At 40.5% G+C, this 23,144-nt stretch overlaps 1 protein-coding gene across 1 annotated transcript; it reads right to left on the bottom strand.

The window, feature by feature from the left end:
• Positions 1 to 370: 370 nt before the first annotated feature.
• Positions 371 to 21,056, bottom strand: pdcd10a (programmed cell death 10a). The gene is made up of 8 exons (XM_041808028.1): positions 20,953 to 21,056; positions 13,731 to 13,924; positions 9,908 to 9,961; positions 9,596 to 9,713; positions 6,536 to 6,662; positions 1,646 to 1,724; positions 1,471 to 1,553; positions 371 to 1,078 (listed from the first exon to the last, which is right to left on the bottom strand). Exons 2-8 carry the CDS (start codon positions 13,818 to 13,820, stop codon positions 997 to 999), a joined length of 633 nt encoding a protein of 210 aa, XP_041663962.1. The 5' UTR covers positions 13,821 to 13,924; positions 20,953 to 21,056; the 3' UTR covers positions 371 to 996.
• Positions 21,057 to 23,144: the final 2,088 nt, after the last annotated feature.

Below are 23,144 nucleotides of genomic sequence, written 5' to 3'. Positions count from 1 at the left end.
ATTTTTTTGTATCCATCCCCTGTTTTAGACTTTTCAATAACTTTCTCTAAGTTGCTTGGAGTGTTCTTTTGTCTTCATGGTGTAATGGTAGCTAGGAATACTGATTAACCAGTGACTGGACCTTCCAGACACAGGTGTCTTTATACTGCAATCACTGAGACACATTCACTGCAATTTCCAAAGAGTTTGTAAAATACATACCGTTAAGTATGACTGCTTTAGGGATTGTCTGGTATATTAATGGCATTGTCTATTGTGTTTTCATCCATTTAAAAGCCGTGTGGTTTTTCACAGACTGTTAATAGTCAACATGAAGTTGGCACATGTGTTGTGAAAGTGTTGTAGAAATAAAGACACCACAGCCGCTGAGTTACTGCTCACTTTAGTGTCGTGTTTATGATGCATGTGGTGAAGCAGACAGGATAAAGAAAGCAGACAGTGAACACAGCCTCTACTTCTAATGCATCAGCGTTACTGCACACCTTGGTTTCTACATGAGGTTGAAACTTATCTGATCCACAATGAATATGATGGATTCTGATAGAGTGAGGATATTAACCCCAAATGTCTGATACCTTACAGGTCTAGATGATATTTTACAAAAAAAAAAGAATAAAAAAGGAATGCATTTTAAAACTTAATAAAAATTCTTTTCACTACATTTCCTCCAGATCTGTGCAATCTGCAAACTTTTAAGGACATGGGAAATAATCACATTTTTCTCAGTTTTTCAGAGCTGCACAGTGCTGAAAAAAGAGGGAAATATATAAAAGAAGGAAGGAATATCGACTTAAGAATCTGATAAAAGAACCACATAAAAGAGAGGTAAAAATCCCCAGCAATTACTGTCAACCTGATTTGCTTTGAACCTCAGACTAGCTGATCTCCCCTCAAAGCCACAGAATTATAAATTATACAGCCAAAATAATAAAATGTCTTTACAAATTACAAAGCCTCACATCACCGCTTCTCTAATCAAAACGTCCTCTCCAGCTGCTACACCACCGTCTTGAAGGCCTGCAGGATCATGTTGGTTTGGTGAGTGAGCCGGTTGGCGCTGACAAACACGTTTATCGCTCTGGAAACAAGCGTGACAGAGACACAAGGACACGTGTGTCAATCATACAGCAAAGAAACCATGGCAACAATATTAGGATTGATCCAGGAAAGACTTTGATCTGGTGGGAATGGAGAATGTCAGGCTTCAGAGAATACAAGCCAGCATGAATCCACAGGAAATGGGTCAAGGGAATTATTCAGCACTGGTGGATTTGATAGAAGCGGGTCTGTGATCAAACGACAACCATTTACATGCTGGTGACAGAGTGTCTGTGCGTGTGGATGGCATGTGCACGTACCACTGTTAAATGTGGCAATGGAAAAAACCTGAACAAGTGAGTGAGGAGACAGAGAAAGAAGGAAACAGAAAAAGTGCAAAAAACAGAGAATCAACAAGAAACAGTGTCATACTTTCCATCTTTGAAGTACGTTTTGAGCGTGTCACTGAAGCTCTTGGAGTATTTCACAAACTCTTTCTTCTGCCGTTCCAGAGCCTAACCAATAAACACAGACAGCTTTTCAGCTCCGCTCATTTCACACAAACATTCGTATGCATGCAATTTTTCCTCCTCGTGTATCTACTCACCCGTCTGTTTCGATACTGGTATTTCCTGAAGACGGTGTTTACTGTGTCGAGCAGCTCCTTGATGGCACTGGCGATGTCTCTGAGAGCGGCAAACACAAACAGCTTCATGTTATGAAAAACAAAACCTCTAATCAGTGGTGGAGAATGTACAACATCATTCTGGTCCAAGAAACAGCAACCTCATGCCACAGAGACTGTTTCATACAACCTTTGCATACAGTATTAATTTTGGCAGCTATTCTACATTCAGTCTTAGTCTTTATATTAAAATTACCTTTAGTTTTAGCCACATTGTAGTTATTTTATTCCCTATAGTTTTAGCCAGGGTGGGAAATTAGCATATGCACAAATCCATCTTGAAAAGTTTCAATCAGCAACGTTTGTGCCAAATGGAACACTGTTTAGACCAATCAGCATCATTTGAGGAGAAAGAGGTGGTAGCTATGGGTGGGGTTTACTTATGCTAGCCATTTGCAATGGCTTCCTCCAGTGCAGTGATTAGCTTGGATATACTGTGGTTTGCAAAAGTATTCATACCCCCTGTACTTTTCCACATTTCTTCACATTACAAACACAAACGTAAATGTATTTTATTGGGATTTCATGCAATAGATCAACATAAGGTGGTGCATAATTGTTAAGTGAAAGGAAAATTATTCATGGCTTTCAACATTTTTTACAAATAAAAATCTGAAAAGTGTGGTGTGAAAAAGTATTCCGCCCCCTGGAGTCAATACTTTGTAGAGCCACCTTTCCCTGCAATTACAGCTGAAAGTCTTTTGGGGTAGGACTACCAACTTTGAACATCTAGAGACTGAAAATTTTGCCCATTCCTGTTTACCAAATAGCTCAAGCTCAGTCAGATTTGATGGAGAGTGTCTGTGAACAGTGTTTTTCAAGTCTGGCCCCAGATTCTGGGTGTTTTCAGACAGCCACTGACACAATCACCCTGTGAGGAACTGGACTGTTTTCTAAGGGCTTTCTCCTCTTTAGACTAGTTGGTTAAATTCAATTTAAATCAGCGTTTAGCCGAATGGGGAAACAGAAGCTAAGGGACATCCTTACTCCATAAATTAAACAGCCTATAAGCCTCAGCTATTATACTATACCTCATGCAATTTTGCTGCTTGTTTGAATAAACTGGCTGGGAGATTTTTTAATCTACCAGCGACTGTAATGGGTAGGCAAAAGAGTTAATTTCCAACTCTGGTCTTAGTCTAGTTTTAGTCTACAAAAACATTGTAATCTAGTTTTAAGTACTTTTGCTTCTACTTAAGTCAATTTTAACCAAAGTTACTCTACTTTTACTTTAATCTTTTCCACCAGGAGAAAGTTTCAGTGTGATTCTTTGCTCTTCTGGAAAAAAAGACATGCTGGTAAAAACTGAACTCTGAACTGTAGCTTCACTGGCGGCAGCAGCTATCTACCAGCTTTCAGTACAACTAAACCATACCTGTAATCACTGCAAACTAGGGCTGAACTATTTCTAATTTGGAATGTTCTGACTCCTTGCAAATGAGATATGAACTGCAGTATTGAAGAAGATAATTTTTACGTCATACTCATTTTTAAAAAGAAAAACATATCCAGTAATACAGACAGGAGGAACTATTCTAAAAATGATACAAATGTTTGCAGGATGTGTAGAGCGTAACCGCACTGCTGCAAAAACAAAACTTTATCAAACCGGTATTTTGCACCTTCTGTGATTTAAAAATTGCAATAAGCCACAATACGATTTAACAAAATCATGAGTAAATGCTCTGCCTTACCCCAAACCCATGCAGAGGCTCATTGAAAGAAGGGCAAAAAACTTTTCTGCATAGCAAAGGTTCCAGTGCAGTTCTTTCTGGTAAAGCCAGCTTCTTCTGAAATACTTGTTTCACCGGTGGCAGTCATGCTAACTGGATTAAGGTACAGCTAAACCACACTCATAGCTACTGCCTCGATTCCCTCAAACAATGCAAATTAGTCCAGTAATAAAGATTTACTTTGTTTTTCTTTCTCTATCGACAGAGATAGGCTATAGCAAACTGTGCCAAACTGAGCTAAACCAACATGTTGTTAAAATGGGCCTTGCCAACTCTGGTTCTGATTTTACAAAGAGGCATTCAATCTATGTCTGCTGTCAATAGTCTTTGAGTTTTAAATTTTTTGACTGAATATTTCATTACTTGAGACACAAAAGTAGCTTAAGATGTTTTTTCCCCTCAGTATCAACATCTCGCACAGTCTCAAATGACACAAAACTTTGGGATTTTGATTTCGATAAAGAAATCTCTTACTGCCCCCTATCTGGAGTCTTCCCTGAGACATGACGTCATCTGGAAACAACCCTTTCTGTTACCATTCACCACTGTTTGAAATCTGTCCATTTTTATCGTTATCACTTTACTTGTCTGACTATTTATCCTGCTTGATGTCTCCCTTTTCTCCAAAACGTGCTTCGCCACCTACAACTTTTTCTCCCCCTCCTAAGAACTGGAAGTGTGCTGCTGCATGACTTTGATTTTTTAGTATTTCCTTTGAAATGATTTTATTGCTAAGCCCTCCACTGGGTAAGTAACTTAAGCAGTGAGCCAATGGGAGAATTGAATTCGATCAAAATAATGGCACAGCAGGCCAAGAGAAAATTTAACGTCTTCCCCCTTCTGTCTTTATTGTGTTGGTTTAAAGCAGTGGTCATGGGTATTTACGGGCATGCAGGGGCCTCAGAGCTGAATCATCACGACTACATTAAATACAGAAAGTATTCAGACCCTCTTCACTTTTTTCACTTTTGTTTTGTTGCAGCCTGATGCTACAGTGGAAAAAAATCATTTATCATCATGTCATATTTTTCATTAATCTACACTCAGAACCCAATGTCAAAGGGAAAACAGAATTTTAGATTTTTTGTACAAATTTATGAAAAATAAAAAAACGTAATTATTTCATTGGCTTAATCCTTCAGATCCGTTGCAACAACACTGTAAATTTAGCTCAGGTTCCTCCCATTCCTCCGGATCGTTGCTGAGATGTATACTTTGATTGGAGTCCACCTGTGGTAAATTTAACTGATTGGACATGATTTCAAAAGGCACACACCTCTCTACAGAAGCTGACAATGTACACTATGTTGCCAAAAGTATTCGCTCACCTGCCTTGACTCACATATGAACTTAAGTGACATCCCATTCTTAATCCATACGGTTTAATATGACATCGGTCCACCCTATGCAGCTATAACAGCTTCAACTCTTCTGGGAAGGCTTTCCACAAGGTTTAGGAGTGTGTTTATAGGAATTTTTGACCATTCTTCCAGAAGCGCATTTGTGAGGTCACACACTGATGTTGGACGAGAAGGCCTGGCTCTCAGTCTCTGCTCTAATTCATCCCAAAGGTGTTCTAGGGGGTTGAGGTCAGGACTCTGTGCAGGCCAGTCAAGTTCATCCTCACCAAACTCTCTCATCCATGTCTTTATGGACCTTGCTTTGTGCACTGGTGCACAGTCATGCTGGAACAGGAAGGGGCCATCCCCAAACTGTTCCCACAAAGTTGGGAGCATGGAATTGTCCAAAATCTCTGGGAATGCTGAAGAATTCAGAGTTCCTTCATTGGAACTAAGGGGACAAGCCCAGCTCCTGAAAAAACAAGCCCACACCATAATCCCCCTCCACCAAACTTTACACTTGGAACAATGCAGTAAGACAAGTACTGTTCTCCTGGCAACCACCAAACCCAGACTCCTCCATCAGATTGCCAGATGGAGAAGGGCGATTCACCACTCCAGAGAATGTGTCTCCAGTGGCGGCGTGCTTTACACCACTTCATCTGACGCTTTGTATTACCCTTTATGATGTATGGCTTGGATGCAGCTGTTCAGCCATGGAAACCCATTCCATGAACCACTGTTCTTGAGCTAATCTGAAGGCCATGTGAAGTTTGGAGGTCTGTAGCCATTGACTCTGCAGAAAGTTGGTGACCTCTGCACTATGCGCCTCAGCATCCACTGACCCCGCTCCATCATTTTACATGGCCTACCACTTGGTGGCTGAGTTGCTGTCGTTCCCAATGGCTTCCACTTTGTTATAATCCCACTGACAGTTGACTGTGAAATATTTAGGAGTGAGGAAATTTCACCACTGGACTTGTTGCACAGGTGGCATCCTATCACAGTACCACGCTGGAATTCACTGAGCTCCTGAGAGCGAGCCATTCTTTCACAAATGTTTGTAGAAACAGTCTGCATGCCTAGGTGATGATTTTATACACCTGTGGACATGGAAGTGATTGGAACACCTGATTTCAATTATTTGGATGACTGAGTGAATACTTTTAGCAATATAGTGTATATCAGAGCAACAACCAACCTTACCTTTTGTAACAACACCTTCTGTGTTGTTACAAAAAGTCTGAGAATTTGCAATAATTTCTAAAACTATGTTTTCACTTTGTCATGATTGGGGGGTACTGAATATAGATCAATGAGAAAAAATTCACTTAAATGACTGTATCAGGGTGCAACATAACAGAATTGCTATTGCTATTCTGCAACATAAGGTAACTTGCATTAATATCCACTGAAAACATAACATTGGTGCTGATCTAGAAAGGCAGAACAGAATGCATAAAACATGTCATTTATCTCTTTTTGTTAGACTCTTTGTTGATGTGTCTTGGTGGGACAGCTAATGTTAGCTGATTTGGAGAGAGAGAGAGATTTGGAGTTACACTCACATGATCTGCTGTATATTTACAGGGAAACAGGAAGGACAGTTACCAAGGAGTAGAGGGCTAGATATAGAGATCAAACAATGGTTGTCTACATTATCTACTATAAAGGTCTGGCGTGGTAAACCCTCCATGCACACATGATCTCAGACACATTTTCCCAGTGGGGTCTCTTACTTGATGGTCTGCAGGAAACCCACTCTGTCATTGATCTCGTCTGGTATGGTGCTGAGGATGTGTTTCAGAGCTCGGGCCCTTTCGTTTAGCTCCTGGAACTCGGGCTCTTGCCTGTCAATCATGAAGTCTGAAAATACAAAGAGGACAAGAAAAATAGAGACCTCAAACTCTTCTGTGACAGGCACCGTCAACACACGTTCAAAAAAGCAGCAGGGGAGAGTGAAATGAAGCAATTAATAACACAGGCACATTTGAAAAAAACACAGAGTGCAAGTGAATAGAGGATGGAGCAGAAATGTGTTTGTGCATGTAGTTTAAAGCAACTGTGTTAAGGTTGTTAAGTGAAAGCAGGAATAAGGTAGAACTTGGACTGAGCCATGCAGGAGGTAAATTTAAAATTCATCCAAAGTGTGCGTGTGCATGTGTGAATTCATTACTACCATCAATCACTGTACATGGCACTAGGAATTCAATTACAGACAGAAAGGGAGGAACGTTTGAGGACTTCAGAGCTGCTGATTAGTGGAGAAACAGCTCCCCCCAGTGGATAACTGCAGTAATAGATTCACAGAAGCCAAAGCAAAGCTGTGGTGGTTTTCATCCTGTTTGCTTTGGTGTTCTCTTCACAGAGCAATTAAATGTCTGGATTTTACATAGTCATAGTCTACATTTCTGTTTTTTTCTTCTGTGTCCTGCAGAGAAATTTGGTAGCTAAGGTGGTAGCTGTCTTTTTAGAGAAAGAAACAGGAACAAATGAGGCAAAACTCCATTTTGAAGTTAGTTTTTTTTACTCTTTCTTTTAATTCAAAGTCACGATCAATTAGAATATATTTCTCTTATTTACTTTACACCCACTACCCCTCATTATTTACAATTTAAAGTTGTTTTTTTTCTCTGCATTTTTTAAAACCATTACAATGTTTTTTATGGACTCCATCTCTGTATCAAAGTTGATCCACCTTGCAAAGCTTCAAGCCAATAAGTTTGTCCAAGGTCAGAAAATTATTGGACCAATCAGCATCATTTATGGGCTAAGGTTCACTGGAGATCAGCTGGAGAATGGTCCCCCTTCTCTGCCATCAAACAGTGTTTTCCCATGATGTGATATAGGGCTGGGCAATTAATCGAAAATTAGATTAATAGGGCCTGCTGCAATTTTAAAATCGCACAAGGTGCAATATTTCTTTAGCCTGAAATTTGTGCCATTGATATGTGAAACAGTATAAAATTGTAGTATTTTTAGTTTTACAAATGAAAGTAAACAAACTACTTCCTCTAGCATAAACCACGTGTACTTCACATCTTCTTTCCTCATGCAGTTCTTTTTCCAACTAAACTAACATGTCATCTCTCCCTGGTAAGAGAAGAGTCGATCCTCACAATTATGCGCCTGTCCACGCAGAAGCATAACAGAGCCTTTATATGAAAAAAATGTCACACACCTGAGGCAGCGCTTCATACGGCACCAGCTGTGCCAAGTTAGAGAGATAGAGAGCAACTTTTAGGAGAAGGACCCAACTGCAGTCAAGATGGCCGATGCTATACATCCAATCCATGCCAGAAGTCCCAAGCGGAAGTTTCTACATCGTGTTGTACTCAGCTGCCAGCGTTTGTCATTCTTTTTCGCGCCTAAGCCTAACCTTTGGTGCTGAATCTCAAATATATCACCATCCCCACTGCCTTACCCTGAACCTAACCACTCGGGTTAAAAACGCCTAAGCCTAACCTTAGACGTATGGACCGGTTGAGACTTCCGGTATGGACTGGATGTATGTCAGCCATTTTGTCTGCAGCAAGATACTCTTGACTTTTAGGATGCACTCGCTCCAGGCAGTCCATACCGTGCCTTAATCCCGTGTCTGTTAGGTGGCTGAGCGAACAAACGTATGCCTGTATCTGGCATATTTCCGTGGTTGATATCCACATGATAAACGGGCAAATCACGGTGTTTAAAGTGAGGAGTCAGTACAAGAGGGAAGGAGGGGGGCGAACGAGCAGCAAACAGCAGGAGCTGATCTGCATCATCAATCATCACACTGCTTCCTCAGATTAGAAGTTTTGCAGTGGTAAACCTTTCACTTCATGTCACAAATATTGCAACATAATCTGCATCGTATTTTAACAAGTGGAGCGCTACCTTCGACCGCTTCCTATCAGCTATGCTTGTTTTGTTGATTCAGTTAGCCACTACTGACGTTATCACTCTTGTGCGTGCAATGCTGCGTTCGCGTCAGGCATGGAAAATTGACTACTCTTGCAGTCACAGGATGCGTTTAGGTACCGAAACATGGTACCATTTGATTTTATGTGAATCAGTACTTTAGAGTACCGATGGAATTTGGTCGAAACCTATAAAAGTATCAAATTCAGTACTCATCCCTAGTCCTGCATGAACTAACGCTGAGCCTTTTTTGTCCTCCTGCACATATCAGGGCCTGGGCGCCCATATCTAAAAGTCTGGATTCACCCCTGATCCTAAACTAATGAAGACACCTTACCCACGACTGATTTACAGCTCACTGTAGGACAGAGAGGGCAACAACAGAAACAAAAGAGAAGAAAAGGGGACTAAACTTGGATCCAGGTTAAAGTTTTTTCTCTCCTTCATTGATCTGATCCACAGAGACACTGGTGATGATGATGAGAGTGCCATTGTCTGCTTCAGTACCATTTCAATATTTCATACTGAGACAGACAAATATTAAGAAACAAACATGGAAAAGACAGGAGGTAGTGTTTAAAGTTCCTACATGGTCCAATCATTTATAAAATATCTTTTCTGCTGAGACGAGCTTGTCAGTAGAGCGAGCTGAGCGCCGTGCTCTCCCTCATTAAAGGCTGATTGATGACCTCTCCCTCCCTCCATTATGAATGTAAATAAATAATAATCCATCTAGTACATCAAAAAGAGGGCATAAAAGATGGCTCGCAAAAAAGGCACCATAGTCTTAAATAATTAAGCTGTGATTTCTTCTGATGAAGACTCAGCCAAAATTCACGTGCTGGTGCTGCGTCACAGATATACCAACATAAATAAAACAAAGGATATGAGTTTCTTACCTTCCACGTCATCTCCAGCCATCCGAAGCAAACACTCATTGTAGTTGATCCTTAATTTTTTCTTCTCCAGTATCTTAATGACGATGTCCTGGGTCAGTCCTGGGTTCTCCCTCTCAGCCTGAAACACAAATTACAGCTGAGCTGAAAGCAATCACAGCCAGCCTTGGTCTACAGTGGGACTGAAATCTATTAAATCTACAAATCAACAACAAGTCTGTGGTCTTAAAAAAGTTTGGGCAGAGCCATTACAAGAAAGATCGCAGTCAATACCATAAAAAAGAGTAACAATAGAAGAAATAGAAAACTTTTTACCTTTATAAAAGCTTCTCTCAAGGTCTGTGCCGCCGTTGAGTTGATGCTCTCCAGCTGAAAGTTACAACACACATATTTCAGTCACACAGAATATCACACTGCCCTCTTATCATGGCCTCTCCTCTGTCCTGAAACGTAATTCTGCAGAGAGTACATACAAGCCAGGTTTCCTTCAATATCAGAGGAGGACGCCGTGTTATTGTGTTCTGAAAAGCTGTGCTGAGCCGGTCCATCCGTATTCCTCATCTCAGGACAATAGAAGTCTTTTCTATTCTTCGGGGCTGATGTTGTGGTATTAAAAAACTTGTTACTACCTGAAACTCCAAACAAGTTTTGTCCGTCTATCTGCTCGCAGAATACTTTAGTCTGTGGTTCAGTCCCAATTCAGAGTATGCAGGCAGTAATGATTTAATTGTTTAAAACACACAGATTGATTGTTTTCAACGTGAGAGACCCTGAGCATGGCAACAAATACTAGTGCATCTAAAAAATTAGACTATCATGTAAAAGTTAATTTCTTCCCTGTGATTTAATTCAGAAAGTTCAACCTCCACATATTACAGATCCATCTCATACAAAGTAAAACTTTTGTCTTCATGATTTCGGCTTACAGCTTACAAAAATCTAAAATCCACTATCCCTAAATATAAGAATACTGTGGAAAAGTCCAATTCTCAAAGGTTTCCTGAGCCTTCATTCTCTCACTTTGGTTCAGTGCACACAACCACAATCATGGGGAAGACTGACTTGGCAAATGTCCAGAAGACAATCACTGACACCCTCCACAAGGACAGAAGGTCACTGCTGAAAGGGCAGGCTGTTCTCAGCGGCTGTATCAAAGCAGATTCATGGAAAGTTGACTGGAAGAGAAAAGTGAGGGAAGTAAAGGAGCACAAGCAACAGGGATGAGCTCAGCCTTCAGAGGATTGTCAAACAAAGCAGACTCAAGAACTTAGGGGAGTTTCACAAGGACTGGACTGAGACTGGAGTCAGACAATCAAGAGCCACCACACAGACGGGTCCAGGAAATTGACTACATGTTGTAGGTTTTTAATGTGGAGCCACTCCTGAACCACAGACATCGTGAGAAGCTTCTCATCTGGGCCAAGGGGAAAAACTGGACCAACGTTATAAATTTAGTGGTTCACTGGTAAATTTTGGCGGAGGAAGATCAGAGAGGCCCAGTGTCCGATATGCTTGAGGTCGAGTGTTTCCAGCCTCCACAGTCAGTGATGGTTTAAGGTCTACGTCATCTGCTGCTGTTAGCCCACTGGTCTTTATCAAGTCCAGAGTCAACACTGTCAGCCATCTACCAGGAGATTTTAAAGACCTTCATGCTTCCATCTTCATCAGCAGGACTTTGCACCTGTCCACAGTGAAGCCAAAACTACCAGAAACTGGTTTACTCACCCTGGTATTACTGTGTTTGATTGGCCAGCCAACTGGTCTGACCTGAATCCTGTAGAGAATCTCTGGAGAAATGTCAAGAGGAAGATAAGAAACACAAGACTCAACAATCCAGACTAGCTGAAGGCTGCTATCAGAGCAACCTGGGCTTCATAACATCCCAGCAGCAAAGTCTTGAAATATTTCACTTTGTTATGATGAATCTGTAATATGTGAGAGTTTCATTCTTAAACTAAATTACAGGAAAAAAAAGAACTTTTCATGAAATTGTAATTTGTAGACACACCTATAATCGTCTGCTTTGTCTACAGTATCTCAGGAACCAAGAGACAGATCTCTGTGGAGTAAACTGTGATTAGAACCTTACTTTTTGCCAACCCTACAGACATCTCCTGGCATTAATATCTCTGCCAGAACATTTTTAATCCATGTGCAAAGTGCGGTGTTTATTCAGAGCTTTGATACTATGAATACACATCACTTATTCCATGATAATGTGACTATTTATAATGTTTATTGATATAAGAGTAGCCAAAGATCAAAGAGGGACAAGACGTTTATCGGACAGTTCCAAAAAAGAAGAAACAACAGTACTCTATTACTCGAGTCAGTGGTTCCCAACCTTTTTTTCCTTATGGCCCCCTTACTCATGTCTCAGACAAGCTAAGTGCCCCCAAGACCCAGATGGAAAAAATTACAAATCAATTTTAAGTGTTTTGTTGAAAAAATCCCGACATAAGAGTTCTACATACACAGAAGATCTAAACTTAAAACAAAAGGTAAGGGAATTTGTGTTTGGTATTTCTTTATTGTAACAATGCTTCTTGGTAATAAATCTTATACCATTGGAAAGCCTGTTTATTTCCCTTTTAAATGATGCCACATTTGTGAGGATCATGCATTTTTGGGATGAGCAGCAGAGCTGAGTATGTGGGTTGCGCCCATGACAAATGTGCCAGATCTTCTCTGCCAATGCCAAACAGCTGATTCTGCCATTGACTCTTGTCTGGTGTTTGGTGGATTGGACGATTGAAGTTTGAAGAAACAAGACATATTGACAATTTAACAATTTATTCATTTAACAAACAGGAGCCTCAGTAGCGTGTGGAAGAACCATACACAGCCACAACAGCCTGGCTCCTCCTCCTCATGCTGGTCACCAGCCTGGTCACACACTGCTGTGGGATGGCATCCCATTCTTCAACCAGCATTCGTCACAAGTCAGCCAACGTGGTTGTGTTGGTCACTCTGGCATCAATAGCACACCCAAGCTGATCCCACAAGTGTTCAATGGGGTTGAGGTCAGGACTGCTGGCAGGACATTCCATCCTCTCCACTCCCAAATTCTGGAGGTAGTCTCTGATAAACCCCGCTCTGTGGGGGCGAGTGTTGTCATCTTGGAGGATAGAGTTCTTGCTGACAGGGTGAAAAAATGGTATTCTTGGGGTGTTGTCTTCTTGGGACGCCCACTTCGCAGCCTGTCTCTGACATTCCCCGTAATATGGAGCTTGGCCTTCAGTTTGGAGATGGTGCTAGGGTTCACTCCAAACAATGCCGCAACTTGGTTTTGCGGAACACCAGCCCCAACCGACGGGCCCTATCCAGATCAGTCAAACGTGGCATGCCAATTCTTGAAGCAGACATCTACTGGCCACTGCAGCAGGGCCCATGCATGATTTTAAACAATTTTAAAGCAAAAAAAAAGGTGTCAAAAAGATCCTGACAAAGACCATTTAATGTTAAATTAATTAAAAGATCTATTATTTTCATTCCCTGAAAACGTGTTGATTTTGGAGATGGGATGTTTTGGCCAGCAACATGTACATCTAAGTTTGACGTCAGAGCAGACAGGGCCCCGCATCGCCCCGAGATCTTTGCCGACCCCCTAGGGGTCTCTGAACCCAAGGTTGGGAACCACTATCGTTGAACTACTTTCCCTTGAGATAGCTGGTAGTGATAGTTTGTTGTGCGTGTTAGCATGTTAGTTTTTCTCCTGTTAGACGAGGACTGTATGAACTAAATGCAAATGGAAAAAGGCTTGCTCATAGTTGATCTGGAGTTATTTGTATAAAGTTCTATAAGATTGCATTTCCCTTTTGATCTTTTATAACTTGATTGTGCTTGAAAGGGTTGAGATTCTATGTGCATGTTTACATAAATAATAATGGTAGACTGAAATGTCTTAAATGGCTTAGAGTTACAAGGGTTAAATCGGCTGCACTTATAAGAGATGTTCAAGGATTAGCAAATTATTGAAGCAGATAATTTACAGTTCACACAACCTGTTTGTAAGATGACAGGCTAATTCACCAGATCAGGAATGTGCTTCATCTTCTAGTCTCATCCACATTTCCTGCTGATGCAACAAACCTCTGCCTTGTTTAGTTAAAGGCTGCTGAAACCCGGCCTCCTTTACCTGGTCAAAGACGGGATACATGACACTGTAGAGAGCCATCGAAACTGTTGAGGCAGCGTCGGCTTCATTCTTCATGTCTTCCATGGTCATCCTTGACCGATCAATGACCCTTTGTTTGTGTGCTTGTCCACTAATGCCAGTTTCAGCGCCTTCAATCACTCATCGAGACCAACAGAACGGGAAGAGATGCGGACCTGAGGAAGAGGAGAGAGTGAGAAAGCAGGGGATTTAAAAAAAGGTTAGAGCCGCTTTAATGTTGCATTTAATGCTCTTAAATGAAGAGTAAAATGTGGTAAGAGATGTGATAAATTCATAGAGTACATTTTATAATGATTGCTACAGTGCCCGGCTTTATTCCACCCATCAAACCCCATAAAAGCCCATGTGAAGCACTTTCCAGAAAGCCGCTCAGTCACACACATGATCACTACATAAAGGAGGCTGGGTGCTTTACTGCTCCACTGGGTGCAATAGTGACAAAACTGGCATGAGTCACACCTTAATAAGGAACACCCTCTCCAATATTATTGCTGCAATAAAAATACAGAGGATACATTTAGAAACTGGCACTCACACTTAGTGTTTTTACAGTAATACTGCCAAAAAGGAGCGAAACTTGGTGGATAATGTCTTCTTTCATTGGCATGTGTTTGTTTCACACAAACACGCCTGCCTATGACGCCTCAAGGACCTGTTCTTCCACAGCGATTGTTTGTGTGACACTTTAACAGGATCCATGACGTGGTTTTTCATTATCCTCATCAGCCAACAGAGCATTTATTGAAGGGCAGGGACACACTCACATACCAAGTTAGTCCTGGTGCGTGTGCCTTCAGTGTTGCAGTAAATCACTTCTCCCGATAACCTGATAATGAGTTTACACTTTAACTGCTGCTAAGACGTTTCACTTTGCCCTCTGATTCCTTCTTTAACACAAGTACTAAGAGGATAAAACGGATCCTGAGTCAACTGTGAGAGGAGGATCAGTCATGGACAAAGGGGCTCATAAAGAAACACCACAATAACGTGGTTTCAGACGGGCCTTCTGTTGGCACGAATGGGCCTGAAAAGCAGGGGTTTGCTGCCCTCTCTGGTGGAGCTTTACCTCAGGCACATCCACCATCCCTGCTGGGTGAGTGGTCCAAACAAAACCTGGAAGAAGAAGCTTTGGCAGATCTAAATAAAACTACTCCATTAAAAAGCAAATACAAATTATCTAAGAGAAAATTATGATGCTGCCAGATTACAGACTCAGGCTACTGAAGAAAGACTGATTTATGATTTATGAAGTTTCAAGAGATAAAAAGGGGCACTGAAAATAATTATTGAGATCCATTTTGTTCCTCAGAATATAGGAAAAACGTCAGAATTCTGTGAAAGCCGACTGTAATCTTGGAATTCTGACTTTAATCTCGGAATTCTTTTGTTTTTCCCAGCATCAAGCTGCAATTCACCCCCTCAGAGGTTTTACTCTTTTGATTGTAGTGCAAAGACATCTTTTTTTGGAAGGTCCAGACACTGGTTAATCAGTATTCCTGGCTACCATTACACCATGAAGATAAAGGAACACTCCAAGCAACTCGGAGAAAATGTTATTGAAAAGTATGAGTCAGGGGATGGATAAAAAAAGAAAAAAAAAACATTTCCAAGGCTCTGAACATCCCCCAGAGTTCAGTTCAATCCATCATCAAGAAATGTAGGTAATATGGCACATGTGTAAATCTGCCTAGATCAGGCCGTCCTCAAGAAGGAGCCTAGTGCTCTGTGTCCCTAGAGTCAGAACTAAACATGGAGAATCAGCGTTCAGTTTCTATGCTCCACATATCTGGAACAAACTCCCAGAAAACATCAGGTCCTCAGAAAGTCTGAGCTCTTTTAAATCAAGGTTGAAGATACACCTGTTCACTGCTGCCTTTGAATAAAAAACTTCATCACTTTTCAGATTTTCTATTTTCACTCCAACTCTGCACTGTAGCTTTAACTTTAATATCTCTGTTTTTATCTTCTGTGGGTTTTATTTCCTGTTATTATCACCTTTTACATTTAAAATGTTTCCATTGTTTCTTTTTCCCTTTGTCACTGTATTTTAATGTCCTGTGTGAAGCACTTTGAATTGCTTTGTTGCTGTAATGTGTTTTACAAATAGATTTTGTTCATTTTATGGATAATCTACACGAGTTGCTAGTTTATTTTTTATCTCTTTCTAAATAATTAGAGCTCCTCCTCTTTCTGAGCGCTCTGTTGTGTCCTCTGCTGGAAACAGCGATGGTCCAAGTGTAATTAGCACAGAAAGGGAGCTGTGATGGAGAGAACTATAGTAGGTAAAATAAAGAACACTGAGCTTTCTATACAGGACTTTTACAGAACATCTGGGGTTTGCAGCAGTGTTCCTCTTCAACTAAGTACCCAAGGCAGTCACCTGGATTGTGGTCTGAAGCAGCAGCAGCCTAAGCCCTCTCCATAAAGTCACCAGTGTGGCTGCTCCTGATGCACAGGCAAAGGTTTGTGCACGCTGTGACTGAGACATTCTGCATGTATTGCTAATGCAACATACAATGATAAGGCATGAGTTCCAACCCTCCCATATACTGTGGCTCAGACTTTCTTTGCTGGTTAATATAAGAATGAAAGGGTCCTTGTTTCACTGAAAGACTTAAAGCTTCTATCTAAAGTAGAAATGATCACTGTCAGATATATTGATCATGAGCTATACTGGTGCAGTGGTGCCTGCAGAAGTGGGTATACTCTTTACTGCACCCTGCATATGTTTGAAGTGGCCCATCCTGCAAAGGATAACTGCAGAGTTACAAACAAAGGCATGTGAACAAACTTTTGATATTTAGCTCACTTTAAAATGTGCTTGCACACCGGCCCTCATTTATTAAAACTGCATCAAAAAAAGCTCCAATTTGGGTGAAATCATCTTACACGAAGGCCCACGGAGGATTTATGAAACATGCATGTGCAGTTGATCACAGCGTACGAATTAGCCGGCCTTGTCCCCATTATGACACGGGGTTATGTAATACGGCAAACATTCTCCCTTTATTTTTTTGGGCCAGTCTCGACGTCAAAGAAGTAAGTATTTGTTGGTTTTCAGCCTCAAAAGTGACATTAAACTGAATCACAAACACTGCATGTGGTTAGCAGCATTCTGGACAGCAGCTGAAATAAGAATATTTAATTTCATATCCATTATCTATTACTTGTATGATATTATGACATTTTTATGTTAAGATTATAATACAACCAACATTCTTTACATTTGGGCTTTAATAAAAAAAAGATCAGCTTTTAAGATGAGGATGTAAACACACTATGGGAACGAATTTTGTGGTTTCAAATATAACTCGAATATTTAAAAACTCATTAATATTCAAAAGCTGAAGTTACTATTCAAACATGTTTATTCAAATATTTTTGCTGTTTATAACCGTTCTTGAGTCTCTCCCCTCTCTTCTTGGCCTCTACTTCACCCATATGTAGGTGTAGGAACCAAATGTTTCATCAAGTCACGTTACATGATGAACAATAAAGTTTTCACACCAAAACAGAAAGGCGCAGCAATGGCTGACATTGGGGATGTTTAACCCTTAAGGTGGTGCACACACTGGTTGTGATTTGGCAAATGAGGCTTCGCTACATCAAGAGATGCTGAGAGTAAAACTGCACTGCCCACCAACAGTAACCCGCGGTCATGGTGGAAATTTTTCTGGTTCAGGTATCCTCTCCTGTCTCAGCTGGCTCGCCGTTACCTGTGCATCTCGGTCACCTCCAACAGGGCGGAGAGGGTTTTCTCCACAGCTGGGTCGATAGTGAACAAAAACTTCCTGTTCTCCATTCAGAAAACGTGGATCGCCTCATGTTTTTAGGTAAAAACATGTAGGAACAAGACAGTACCAACATGTTTTAAGTGCTTTGTTCATCATAAACATGATGTCATCACCGCCGTAAGCGGCGCAATTTAATTTATATTTGTTTGACATTTAATGTCCAACCCGTTTGTCCATTTGAAGTTGACCATCAGCACCAAAATACCTGTTAAAGGCCTCTAAATGGTTAGGGGGCTAAAAAAGTACAGAAAAATTAACATTAACTACTTTTGCTTTAAGCTCATTATTTCTTCACTGCAATCTGTAATGCAATATTGGAGGGTCCCCTAGTGGACAAATGTGGAACTACATGGTGATCAAAGCAACTGAATGCTTTACATATTAATAAAAAAAAATGTGCATAAGTATTCAAATATAATTCAAAATCTGTAAAAAAAAAAAATAATAAATGAAATTTGAACAGGACTGTAGATAATTTTAACAGCCCTAAAGCACACAAACAGAATCCTCAAACTGCCCCAGACTGAGAAAAGTCACTGTTACACCTCAGTTTCAGGTACTATTGTAGGCTAATGATAAATCTTAGACAGTGCTATAGCGGCTTCCTGCGCAGGTAAACGACTCTGTTCGACGACGCTCCTGTCTCTTACAGCCGTTTGTCTGTGCATATACGCATAAGGTCCTATAGATGAACTGACTGATTATTCAGCCAATAGATTGGTTATCAGGATGCATGCGGTTAAACGGTTAAATTAACTTATCAAATTAGCCGGGGCAAGATTTACAAGTTGGATCGACTCATTAGCTTTCATTTTTTCATCTATAATGCTCTTTTTGAACCTCCCACCACTAGAGGCCACTGTAACTTCAGTTAATAGCCACTGCCATCCTGTCTGGGTGGGCAGCACAAAATTTTAAGCGGGCAATTCAGTAGATCAGATGTTAGAGAACTGGTTTAGTGAATATTCTAAGATCAGAGAGGGGGTCTGAGGGTCCTCCAGGACATTTTGAGCATCCAACACTAAATTCCCTGAATTCTGGAGAATATCTGCAACAATCTGTGGGGATTCAGACAGGGATACAAAATAATTCATCATTTTTATATATATTAAAAACATTATTTTCTAGAGCTTGTGTTGTAGTTAGCTTGTGTTTGAGTTTTTTCATTGTAAAACTGAGTAGTTTCCTGTTAAACACAAACAGTATGGGAAAGGTCTGTTTACTGCTTTAACACCTTCAGAATAAAGACACTCTAAAGCTCATCTTACAGAAAGCCACACAAACAGTGTAACCTACAGATTTGACCAAAATAAGAGGATTAACGCGTAGACTTTTTTTAACCTATCGTGCTAACTCTTCCTGTCTCTCTCTGCATCAGACTGGATTTGTAGCTTTTCAGAAGAACTGTCTTGTCTTTTTGCTGTCCAGTTCTTCATATCCTGTGTTTATTCATTGCTCTATAATGCACGTGGACACAGATGCATGCATCTATTGGTTGGAGTATTCTGCTGATTTGTTAACATGAGATCTCTATTTTTCCCTGGCGCTAAAGAGGAGTTTAAAAATCATAGCCGGGCTAAGTCTTCTGCAGAGAAAGGGGAGGAGATGCAGACATGAGAGAGAGCAAACATATGGACAGAGACCTCTGGATGTTTACGTACAGGCATCATGTTGATTCTAATGTTTTTCTGGGACAGCTTTCATCAATGATTAGTCCTTTCCTTGCAGCTGATTTCATATCTTCTCATTTTCTTAGATCATTTCATACTCATTAATATCTCTGTAACACTGAAGGGTCCACTCAGGTCTGCTCACACTCAGGGCAGGGCTGACACACAGCTTAAGTACAGGCAGCTGTAAATGCTGTTATCACTATGACAGGAAACTTTAATTGCCTTTGCATCTCATCTTTCTAACTCCGCCTTGTGTTCATCCGTAAATTGAGTCATAACAGACCGTTTGTTGACTTGATTCTGATGATTTCCTTCTTTCATTGAGGAACAATGTGAACAAGCTGCTGCGCCACAGAAGGCAGTTTAGTGATCTGATATAGCTGATTGGTTTGCATTCACACTGACCAAATCGAGCCCGACTTTGGGCTCAAGTGCACTCAAATCCAGGTCCAGGCCCCTCGTGTGAAAGCCACCTCAGACTTTTTAAGGCATTCAGATCCAAATGTCCAGTCTGGGACTTTCAAGGATCCTCAGGCGCCCTGCTGGGTTTCCTGTTAAATGGATTTTAAAAGTCATAATCCAACACTGCCGGATTCACACGGCACAGCAAGGACACACTGAGTGGAAAACGTGCGTGCATTAGCTGGTATCTGGCGTGGGTTTTCAGCGTGGGTTTACAGCGTATTGAAGGTGTTGAAGCATTAAAAAATAAACAGTCAAAGAAGAGAAGATTTTTACACCGCTGGCCCAAATTTAGGCTGAGACGACTACTTTGAGTTAAAGGTCACGTATTATGCAAAAAAATCACTTTTTCAGGCTTTTCAACAAAAATATGTGCCCCTGGCACAAAATCACCCCCCCCCCCTTTCAGAAATACGTGTGTTGAAACAAGCCCCGCCCCTAGGTTCGGTTGGCCCTCCCCACTCGGAAGAAAGTTCTGCCCTACTCTCCTCATCCTCCTCTCAGCTGAGGGGAGGATGAGGAGAGCCACATCTACTAAGCTACATCCATTTCCTGAGAGGGGCGGGGTCAGAGAGCACAGTAACAGTTAAAGTCACAGACACAGAGGTTTTTAGACATACAAAAATCCCATACTGGAGTGCTTTTTCAGGAACAAACTTCACAGGCATGTTTTGGGGACCTCAGCGAACAATATAAACTTGTCTTAAAAGTGTAAAACATGTCCCCTTTAACCCCTCTATCGTCTCTAGTAGTGCTGGGGGTGATGCACTTGAAACAATGCACTAACGTACACATAACCTTCTTTGGAGAGGGGATTTAGAAGTGGGTATACTCTGTGGAGACAGAAAAATAAGTGGGTATTTCTCATATACCCTCCACTACACCACTCACACACCCCACACTACAGTACAGGGTGTACCAGCCAACCCCGGTCTCCCCTACTCCCTCGAGTTTGCCTCCTAAACTCCTGAAGGAGGGTCTGGAGCCGCAGCTGGACACATAACTGCATTAATAATGCTGCCAAGGAGGGGAAACATGGCGATGAGGTGGATAATGTGAGGGCGCTAATGATACCTACAGGTAGTGTTAACGCGCTGATGGAGATTATCAGTTCACAGCAGGTGAACCACACCGCCCTAAGCTAATCAGCGCTACGTGGCTAGCTCAGTGTCTGATAATAAACCGGCACAGATGTCAAACATATCAGAAAAACACACAGATGTTAGAGTTAATAGGTGCAGGAGGACTACTCACCCTGTCTTGTTGTGCTTTCTGTCATTCAGGAAGTTTTCCTGCCTCACAAACAGGACTGAAAGCCGGGGTGGGCGGTGCTCGGTCTATGTATCAGCAGAGCCCGGCTGTAGTTCTCTCGGCGATTCTTCCTCTTCCGCCTTCATTAGAAGAGAAACCCAAGCAGACTTCAAGTCCCAGAAGGAGCAGGTGGCGAGGTTTTTAACCCCTTTGTCACTTTGACGGTAGAACCTCATGCAAGCTTGTTAAATTTAAATAAAACAGCCTATAAAGGACGGAATAAGCGACGAACGCACAGGCGAGTTTCGTTGAAGACTAAAGGGATAAATAAATCTGTCGATACGTTGAAATGTTTTTACCTTAAAGGGAGAATAAATTACGCTACCTGCTTCACAGGTCAAGATAGTTATCTACCAGTCACATTGACTTTGTGGGTGTAATAAACAAAACAGAAATATCAACAACATTTTAGTTTCTTAATCATTATGAAGAATTTATAAATAATAGCCTACAGACTGAGACTTAAGACCCCTGTACTCACGGAAAACTACAGTAAAATATCCCATAAGACAAAAGAAGAGCATTCTAAAATTCAGAATAATATTTATTTATCCAATGAAATATTAAGAATACAATTTAATATTAATTTTAACTGCATTTTCAGTGACACGGACATTGAAAAAAATCTGTTTTTCTACTGTGTGTACTCCAAAACATTTTGGGAGGACCTGAAGGACTGGATATTAAGATTTCATCACGTGATCCTCTCACTGAGCAGTGTTAATTTCATCAACCAAAACTATGACTAAAGCTATTTGTCGACAGCCTTTTTTCCATGATAAAACTAGACTAAGACTAATAGAAATAGATCTGTGATGACTAAAACTAACAAAAAGTAAATTCAGTTTTTGTCAAGATGACTAAAACTAGACAAAAACTAAAAAGGGTAGAAATGACTAAAATGGCACTAAAACTATAAGACATTTTGTCTAAAGTCTAAGACTAAAATTAAAAATAGCTGCCAAAATTAGCACTGCATGAGAGACAGTGTTGTCTTTGGAATACATTTTTATGATTCGATCTTTTTTCATTCATGTATTTTCTCACGACTGGGCTTTGCTGTTGATGTTTACTGTTTTTCTGCCAGATGTTTGTATAAATGAACGTTCTTTACTTAAAAAAAATGAAATTATAGTTACTATAAATAAACATACTCAGAGGGTTTAAAGCAAAATTACTGCTGCATAAATCTACCTCAGTAAAGCATGATAAAGTACTGGATCAGGAGGGGAGAGTGGAACACAACTAACACTTCATGGATTTGACTCAGTCATTTTAGAAATATTAGAGTTGCATTAATCACACAGTTTTTATACCAACATACACTGCTCTGTTACAGAGGGACGCTGGAATTTTGTTTTCATGTTGAACCACTTTTATGAAAATGACACTGAAAGTGGCTGAGGTCAACTGTAACAACTAACCCCATGAGCTGGGTTAACTGGGACATCAGTGAGGTTGGTTATGTAAGTTTAGTTTTGGTAGATAATGTCTGTGGATCTATGAACAACTCATATCTGTATGTCATCTGGTACGGAACGATTACAACATATATGGATATTACCTTTTTAGTGATAAAATATGCAATAATATGCACAACATAGATAAAATACTAAGAAATCCAGATAATAGATCCACATGTATCTCTCATTATTATTATATATGATTATGTGGGTTTATTGTACATTATGTGTGGTTTATATTAATGTATATTATTACCAATGATTATATTAGATCAACATTGTTTTCCTAACTTGATATAAAATAAGAGATATATATTATAAAGAAAAGATTAAAATGTGTTTTAATTTAATTGCTTTTACAGTTATATTTTTTATTTTCTTATCCCTGTGCAGTATGAATGGGCTTTGTTGTAACGGTGTTACAGAAACTCCAACATGAGTAGTTTTTATTCAGCCTATCAAACACTGGCTATGAGGTAGTTACATATTTCAGATCAGTGCTGTGTTTTAGATAATAAGATGGTTATTAGGGTTACATAAGGTTGGATAGGGTGACTTGTACTACTACAGAAATGTACTTTCATGTGGTAAAAAAAAAAACATTTTCCCACAAATCTCCACCAAACCACATCCAAACTGATCCAGATTAGTAGGTGATACCATGCAGGTGTT

Source organism: Cheilinus undulatus, linkage group 2 (assembly GCF_018320785.1).
Source record: "Cheilinus undulatus linkage group 2, ASM1832078v1, whole genome shotgun sequence".
Taxonomy (NCBI): Eukaryota; Metazoa; Chordata; class Actinopteri; order Labriformes; family Labridae; genus Cheilinus; species Cheilinus undulatus.
This window is presented reverse-complemented; position numbering and strand designations above follow the sequence as displayed.

Coding starts and splice junctions, on each gene's coding strand:
- pdcd10a (XM_041808028.1), bottom strand. CDS start 13,820: ATGACCATGGAAGACATGAAGAATGAAGCCGACGCTGCCTCAACAGTT. Junction 9,962..13,730: donor TGTATCCCGTCTTTGACCAG/GTAAAGGAGGCC, acceptor TGTAACTTTCAG/CTGGAGAGCATCAACTCAAC. Junction 1,079..1,470: donor ACGTACTTCAAAGATGGAAA/GTATGACACTGT, acceptor GCTTGTTTCCAG/AGCGATAAACGTGTTTGTCA.